General features: G+C 47.9%; 1 protein-coding gene across 1 annotated transcript in view; it reads right to left on the reverse strand.

Moving 5' to 3' along the window:
- The window catches only part of LOC123750837 (zwei Ig domain protein zig-8), a 75763-nt gene extending 67868 nt beyond the window's left edge, over positions 1–7895 (reverse strand). The window contains exon 1 of the mRNA XM_069334145.1: positions 7310–7895. Within this exon, the coding sequence (XP_069190246.1) occupies positions 7310–7388 (79 nt within the window). The 5' untranslated portion in view covers positions 7389–7895. The remainder of the gene's footprint in view (positions 1–7309) is intronic.
- Positions 7896–8688: the final 793 nt, after the last annotated feature.

The raw sequence follows: 8688 nt of genomic DNA on the forward strand, positions 1-8688 counted from the left end.
TGGAGGCTGTTGTAGAGGCTTTTATGGAGGCTGTTGTAGAGGCTGTTGTGGCTGTTGTGGAGGCTGTTGTGGAGGCTCTTGTGGCTGTTGTGGAGGCTGTTGTGGAGGCTGTTGTAGAGGCTGTTGTGGAGGCTGTTGTAGAGGCTGTTGTGGAGGCTGTTGTGGCTGTTGTGGAGGCTGTTGTAGAGGCTGTTATAGCTGTTGTGGAGGCTGTTGTAGATGCTGTTGTGGAGGCTGTTGTGGAGGCTGTTGTGGAGGCTGTTGTAGAGGCTGTTGTGGAGGCTGTTGTGGAGGCTGTTGTGGAGGCTGTTGTAGAGGCTGTTGTGGAGGCTGTTGTAGAGGCTGTTGTGGAGGCTGTTGTATAGGCTGTTGTGGAGGCTGTTGTGGAGGCTGTTATGGAGGCTGTTGTGGAGGCTGTTGTGGAGGCTGTGGTGGAGACTGTTGTAAAGGCTGTTGTGGAGACTGTTGTAAAGGCTGTAAATTGTGGAGGCTGTTGTGGAGGCTGTTGTGGAGGATGTTGTGGAGGCTGTTGTGGAGGCTGTTATGGAGGCTGTTGTGGAGGCTGTTCTATAGGCTGTTGTGGAGGCTGTTGTGGAGGCTGTTGTGGAGGCTGTTGTATAGGCTGTTGTAGAGGCTGTTGTGGAGGCTGTTGTGGACGCTGTTGTGGAGGCTGTTGTGGAGGCTGTTGTATGGGCTGCTGTATAGGCTGTTGTGGAGGCTGCTGTGGAGGCTGTTGTGGAGGCTGTTGTATAGGCTGTTGTGGAGGCTGTTGTGGAGGCTGTTGTAGAGGCTGTTGTGGAGGCTGTTGTAGAGGCTGTTGTGGAGGCTGTTGTGGAGACTGTTGTGGAGGCTGTTGTATAGGCTGTTGTGGAGGCTGTTGTATAGACTGTTGTGGAGGCTGTTGTGGAGGCTGTTGTAATGGCAGTTGTAGAGGCTGTTGTGGAGGCTGTTGTGGAGGCTGTTGTGGAGGCTGTTGTGGAGGCTGTTGTGGAGGCTGTTGTATAGGCTGCAGTATAGGCTGTTGTGGAGGCTGTTGTATAGGCTGTTGTGGAGGCTGTTGTGGAGGCTGTTGTGGAGGCTGTTGTGGAGACTGTTGTACAGGCTGTTGTAGAGGCTGTTGTGGAGGCTGTTGTGGAGGCTGTTGTGGAGGCTGTTGTATAGGCTGCTGTATAGGCTGTTGTGGAGGCTGTTGTGGAGGTTGTTGTAAAGGCTGTTGTGGAGGCTGTTGTGGAGGCTGTTGTAAAGGCAGTTGTAGAGGCTGTTGTGGAGGCTGTTGTGGAGGCTGTTGTGGAGGCTGTTGTGGAGGCTGTTGTAAAGGCAGTTGTAGAGGCTGTTGTGGAGGCTGTTGTGGAGGCTGTTGTGGAGGCTGTTGTGGAGGCTGGTGTGGAGGCTGTTGTGGAGGCTGTTGTGGAGGCTATTGTGGCTGTTGTGGAGGCTGTTGTGGAGGCTGTTGTGGCTGTTGAGGAGGCTGTTGTGGAGGCTGTTGTGGAGGCTGTTGTGGCTGTTGAGGAGGCTGTTGTGGAGGCTGTTGTGGAGGCTGTTGTGGCTGTTGTGGAGGCTGTTGTGGAGGCTGTTGTGGAGGCTGTTGTAGAGGCTGTTGTGGAGGCTGTTGTAGAGGCTGTTGTAGAGGCTGTTGTAGAGGCTGTTGTGGAGGCTGTTGTGGAGGCTGTTGTGGAGGCTGTTGTGGAGGCTGTTGCGGAGGCTGTTGTGGGGGCTGTTGTTGGGGCTGTTGTGGAGGCTGTTGTAGAGGCTTTTGTGGCTGTTGTGGAGGCTGTTGTGGATGCTGTTGTGGGGGTTGTTGTGGAGGCTGTTGTGGGGGCTGTTGTGGAGGCTTTTGTAGAGGCTTTTATGGAGGCTGTTGTAGAGGCTATTGTGGCTGTTGTGGAGGCTGTTGTGGAGGCTGTTGTGGAGGCTGTTGTAGAGGCTATTGTGGCTGTTGTGGAGGCTGTTGTGGAGGCTGTTGTAGAGGCTATTGTGTCTGTTGTGGAGGCTGTTGTGGAGGCTGTTGTGGAGGCTGTTGTGGAGGCTGTTGTAGAGGCTGTTGTGGAGGCTGTTGTAGAGGCTGTTGTGGAGGCTGTTGTATAGGCTGTTGTGGAGGCTGTTGTGGAGGCTGATGTGGAGGCTGTTGTGGAGGTTGTTGTGGAGGCTGTTGTGGAGACTGTTGTAAAGGCTGTTGTGGAGGCTGTTGTAGAGGCTGTTGTGGAGGCTGTTGTGGAGACTGTTGTGGAGGCTGTTGTAGAGGCTGTTGTGGAGACTGTTGTGGAGACTGTTGTGGAGGCTGTTGAGGAGGCTGTTGTGGAGGCTGTTGTAGAGGCTGTTGTGGCTGTTGTAGAGGCTGTTGTGGAGGCTGTTGTGGAGACTGTTGTGGAGGCTGTTGTAGAGGCTGTTGTGGAGGCTGTTGTGGAGGCGGTTGTGGGGGCTGTTGTGGAGGCTGTTGTAGAGGCTTTTATGGAGGCTGTTGTAGAGGCTGTTGTGGAGGCTGTTGTGGAGGCTGTTGTGGAGGCTGTTGTGGCTGTTGTGGAGGCTGTTGTGGAGGCTGTTGCAGAGGCTGTTGTGGAGGCTGTTGTAGAGGCTGTTGTAGAGGCTGTTGTAGAGGCTGTTGTAGAGACTGTTGTGGAGGCTGTTGTGGAGGCTGTTGTGGAGGCTGTTGCGGAGGCTGTTGTGGGGGCTGTTGTGGGGGCTGTTGTGGAGGCTGTTGTGGAGGCTTTTGTGGCTGTTGTGGAGGCTGTTGCGGAGGCTGTTGTGGATGCTGTTGTGGGGGTTGTTGTGGAGGCTGTTGTGGGGGCTGTTGTGGAGGCTTTTGTAGAGGCTTTTATGGAGGCTGTTGTAGAGGCTATTGTGGCTGTTGTGGAGGCTGTTGTGGAGGCTGTTGTGGAGGCTATTGTGGAGGCTGTTGTGGAGGCTGTTGTAGAGGCTATTGTGGCTGTTGTGGAGGCTGTTGTGGAGACTGTTGTGGAGGCTGTTGTGGAGGCTGTTGTAGAGGCTGTTGTAGAGGCTGTTGTGGAGGCTGTTGTAGAGGCTGTTGTGGAGGCTGTTGTATGGGCTGTTGTGGAGGCTGTTGTGGAGGCTGTTGTGGAGGCTGATATGGAGGCTGTTGTGGAGGTTGTTGTGGAGGCTGTTGTGGAGACTGTTGTAAAGGCTGTTGTGGAGGCTGTTGTTGAGGCTGTTGTGGAGGCTGTTGTGGAGACTGTTGTGGAGGCTGTTGTAGAGGCTGTTGTGGAGACTGTTGTGGAGACTGTTGTGGAGGCTGTTGAGGAGGCTGTTGTGGAGGCTGTTGTGTAGTTGTTGTGGAGGCTGTTGAGGAGGCTGTTGTGGGGGCTGTTGTGGAGGCTGTTGTGCAGGCTGTTGTGTAGTCTGTTGTGGAGGCTGATGTGGAGGCTGCTGTATAGGCTGTTGTGGAGGCTGTTGTATAGGCTGTTGTGGAGGCTGTTGTATAGGCTGTTGTGGAGGCTGTTGTATAGGCTGTTGTGGAGGCTGTTGTATAGGCTGTTGTGGAGGCTGTTGTGGAGGCTGTTGTGGAGGCTGTTGTGGAGGCTGTTGTATAGGCTGTTGTGGAGGCTGTTGTGGAAGCTGTTGTGGAGGCTGTTGTGGAGGCTGTTCTATAGGCTGTTGTGAAGGCTGTTGTAGAGGCTGTTGTGGAGGCTGTTCTATAGGCTGTTGTGGAGGCTGTTGTGGAGGCTAATGTGGAGACTGTTGTGGAGGCTGTTGTGGAGGCTGTTGTGGAGGCTGTTGTGGAGGCTGTTGTGGAGGCTGTTGTAGAGGCTGTTGAGGAGGCTGCTGTTGTGGAGGCTGTTGAGGAGGCTGCTGTTGCTGTTGTGGGGGCTGTAGTGGAGGCTGTTGTGGAGACTGTTGTGGAGGCTGTTGTGGAGGCTGTTGAGGAGGCTGTTGTGGAGGCTGTTGTGGAGGCTGTTGTGGAGGCTGTTGTGGAGTCTGTTGTGGAGGCTGTTGTGGAGGCTGTTGTGGAGGCTGTTGAGGAGGCTCTTGTGGAGGCTATTGTGACTGTTGTGGCTGTTGTGGAGTCTGTTGTGGGGGCTGTTGTGGAGGCTGTTATGGAGTCTGTTGTGGAGGCTGTTGTGGAGGCTGTTGTGGAGGCTGTTGTGGAGGCTCTTGTGGAGGCTGTTGTGACTGTTGTGGCTGTTGTGGAGGCTGTTGTGGAGGCTGTTGTGACTGTTGTGGCTGTTGTGGCTGTTGTAGAGGCTGTTGTGGAGGCTGTTGTGGAGGCTGTTGTGGAGGCTGTTGTGGAGGCTGTTGTGAAGGCTGTTGTGGAGGCTGTTGTGGAGGCTGTTGTGGCTGTTGTGGCTGTTGTAGAGGCTGTTGTAGAGGCTGTTGTGGAGGCTGTTGTGGCTGTTGTGGAGGCTGTTGTGGAGGCTGTTGAGGAGGCTGTTGTGGAGGCTATTGTGGCTGTTGTGGAGGCTGTTGTGGAGGCTGTTGTGGAGGCTGTTGTAGAGGCTGTTGTGGAGGCTGTTGTAGAGGCTGTTGTGGAGGCTGTTGTGGAGGCTGTTGTAGAGGCTGTTGTGGAGGCTGTTGTGGAGGCTGTTGTGGAGGCTGTTGTGGAGGCTGTTGTAGAGGCTGTTGTGGAGGCTGTTGTAGAGGCTGTTGTGGAGGCTGTTGTGCAGGCTGTTGTAGAGGCTGTTGTGGAGGCTGTTGTGGCTGTTGTGGAGGCTGTTGTAGAGACTGTTGTGGAGGCTGTTGTGGAGGCTGTTGTGGAGGCTGTTGTGGAGGCTGTTGTGGCTGTTCTTGCTCATGTTTCCATCGGGAAGTTTCGGGTATTTGGAAAACTTTGAGATATTGCAGAGTTACCGGCAATATTGACGACGATCAGCTGTTGGAATGTAAAGTTTTAATGAAACGACCGTCACACTGTGTGTGTGTGTGTGTGTGTGTGTGTGTGTGTGTGTGTGTGTGTGTGTGTGTGTGTGTGTGTGTGTGTGTGTGTGTGTGTGTGTGTGTGTGTGTGTGTGTGTGTGTGTGTGTGTGTCTGTGTGTGTGTGTGTGTGTCTGTGTATGTGTGTGTGTGTGTGTGTGTGTGTGTGTGTGTGTGTGTGTGTGTGTCTGTGTGTGTGTGTGTGTGTGTGTGTCTGTGTGTGTGTGTGTGTGTGTTTGTGTGTGTGTCTGTGTGTGTGTGTGTGTGTGTGTGTGTGTGTGTGTGTGTGTGTGTGTGTGTGTGTGTGTGTGTGTGTTTGTGTCTAACCCAGACCAAATGGCAAGACAATGCTCCAATTAGCACGAGCGACTCAATAAAATAACAAAACATTAAGTAACCGGGAACCAGGAGCTGAAACCTGATCCCACAGTCGGAAACACGTGAGCCTCAACACCTATACACCTGTCAGAACTTTCATTAAAACTTTCCACACTAAGAGCTGCTCCGTACATAACCTCACTACCAACCAAAGGCTCCAAAATAACTCCGTTTTTGTTTTTCAAAAATTTCAAATTTTTCAATTTTCAAAATTTTCAAAAAAAAAATTTCAAAAAAAAACCACAATTTCTCCCGAGGAACAGTTCTGTCTGAAGGTAAAACCACTCTGAATAGTGTCGCAAATAGTCTCGGACACCTAATATAGTTTCGGACACATAATATAGTCTCGGACACCTAATATAGTCTCGGACACCTAATATAGTCTCGGACACCTAATATAGTCTCGGACACATAATATTGTCTCGGACACATAATATTGTCTCGGACACATAATATAGTCTCGGACACCTAATATAGTCTCGGACACATAATATAGTCTCGGACACCTAATATAGTCTCGGACACATAATATAGTCTCGGACACATAATATTGTCTCGGACACCTAATATAGTCTCGGACACCTAATATAGTCTCGGACACCTAATATAGTCTCGGACACATAATATAGTCTCGGACACATAATATTGTCTCGGACACCTAATATTGTCTCGGACACATAATATAGTCTCGGACACATAATATTGTCTCGGACACCTAATATAGTCTCGGACATCTAATATTGTCTCGGACACCTAATATAGTCTCGGACACCTAATATTGTCTCGGACACCTAATATAGTCTCGGACACCTAATATTGTCTCGGACACCTAATATTGTCTCGGACACCTAATATTGTCTCGGACACCTAATATAGTCTCGGACACCTAATATTGTCTCGGACACCTAATATTGTCTCGGACACCTAATATTGTCTCGGACACCTAATATTGTCTCGGACACATAATATTGTCTCGGACACCTAATATAGTCTCGGACACCTAATATAGTCTCGGACACCTAATATAGTCTCGGACACATAATATTGTCTCGGACACCTAATATTGTCTCGGACACCTAATATTGTCTCGGACACCTAATAAATGATCTCGGACACATAATATAGTCTCGGACACCTAATAAATGATCTCGGACACCTAATATTGTCTCGGACACCTAATATTGTCTCGGACACCTAATAAATGATCTCGGACACATAATATTGTCTCGGACACCTAATAAATGATCTCGGACACATAATATTGTCTCGGATATATTATAACGTAATCGGCGTGGGAAACGGAAGGTAATGCCCTTCGTAACCTGGGAAAGGAATCATCCAAAACCGCTCACAACACCTACGTCAGACAAGATCAACATTATGCAGCGACACGGCACTCGAACCTCTCGAAGCATCAGAAGTTCATGACGAGATAATAAAGAAAATTATATGATCTGGTTGGCTAAGGAAACATAATCTCACATGAATAGAGAAAGAAGATCTAAGAGAGACATGATCACAACATTCAAGGTTTTCACAAACGACGCCAACATTGTCCGACTGTGTTAGCAAATCAATACAACACAGAATCACGTGAGTTACAGATGCTTGGAAACATTTTATCCACGTACGAATATAGGGCCAGATTCACAACGCAGTTATGTAAGTACTTACGAACGTGTTCATCTTTCCTCAATCCTTGACGGCTTTAGTTACATTTATTAAACAGTTTACAAGCATGAAAACTTGCCAATCAACTGTTGTTATTGTTATAAACAGCCTCCTGGTGCTTCGGAGCTCATTACCTGTTTAATAATTGTAAACAAAGCCGCCAAAGATTGAGAAAAGATGTACAGGTTCGTAAGTGCTTGCGTAACTGCTTCATGAATCTGGCCCTTAGTGTCTAACTCTCTTCTCATCTTGTCCGAATCGGAAATCACTGATCATGATACTTAGGACTATCTTGAGGCAGATCTCATGTATTGGTAAATACCTATAGATGGGAACAAATAGATAACTATCCATTTACACATACTATGAAAACGTAACATTAGTTCAGACACTTACCTAAAGAAATTATGGCAAAAATCCTTAGGCGAAGACGAGGCCAAGCGCAGCGAAACGGACGTATGTTTGTGTCCGCCATTATAACTTTCCCGCCAAATATTGTCAACAAATGCCGCGAAACAAACACCTTTTTTTCCTATTTTTTTAGTGCGACTCTTTGGTCAAATGTTGTTATTCTGTAATCTCGTTATCATTTGTGTTTTCATGATAACTTATTTTATTGTTTTCATCTCTAGTTATTTAACTTCTATATTATTTTTTACATCATGTGATTTATTCATTCCTACATCATGTAAAATAACAGAACACCGAGGTCCGTGATGCAATAGCCTCAAGATTGAACACAATGTTTCTTCAGCATGTTCTATGCATTCATGTTCAGCATGTATTCTACGCGACCACATTTGTTATAACAAGAACACCGACTGAACACAATGTTATCCTCTCTCAACTTCCGGATCCCGCCACTTGCATTCCTTAATCGTCGGAATTCCTCTTGTTGACGTCATCAAGTCCTTGACACGTCATCAAGCATGTGACGTCATCAAATCTCGTGACGTCATCAACCTGCAGCATTAACCCTCGCCTCATCTGAAGGGAACCAAAGATCTATCAATAATATACAGACAAAATAATTTCGATAAGTGTGTTAATCGTGATAGGCAACACGTGATTAATAACAGGGTCAATAATAGGGACTGATAACAGGGTCAATAATAGGGACTGATAACAGGGTCAATAATAGGGACTGATAACAGGGTCAATAATAGGGACTGATAACAGGGTCAATAATAGGGACTGATAACAGGGTCAATAATAGGGACTGATAACAGGGTCAATAATAGGGACTGATAACAGGGTCAATAATAGGGACTGATAACAGGGTCAATAATAGGGACTGATAACAGGGTCAATAATAGGGACTGATAACAGGGTCAATAATAGGGACTGATAACAGGGTCAATAATAGGGACTGATAACAGGGTCAATAATAGGGACTGATAACAGGGTCAATAATAGGGACTGATAACAGGGTCAATAATAGGGACTGATAACAGGGTCAATAATAGGGACTGATAATAGGGTCAATAATAGGGACTGATAACAGGGTCAATAATAGGAACTGATAACAGGGTCAATAATAGGAACTGATAATAGGGTCAATAATAGGGACTGATAACAGGGTCAATAATAGGGACTGATAATAGGGTCAATAATAGGGACTGATAATAGGGTCAATAATAGGGACTGATAATAGGGTCAATAATAGGGACTGATAATAGGGTTAATAATAGGGACTGATAACAGGGTCAATAATAGGGACTGATAATAGGGTCAATAATAGGGACTGATAATAGGGTCAATAATGGGGACTGATA

Source organism: Procambarus clarkii, chromosome 31 (genome assembly GCF_040958095.1).
Source record: "Procambarus clarkii isolate CNS0578487 chromosome 31, FALCON_Pclarkii_2.0, whole genome shotgun sequence".
In the NCBI taxonomy this organism is placed as follows: Eukaryota; Metazoa; Arthropoda; class Malacostraca; order Decapoda; family Cambaridae; genus Procambarus; species Procambarus clarkii.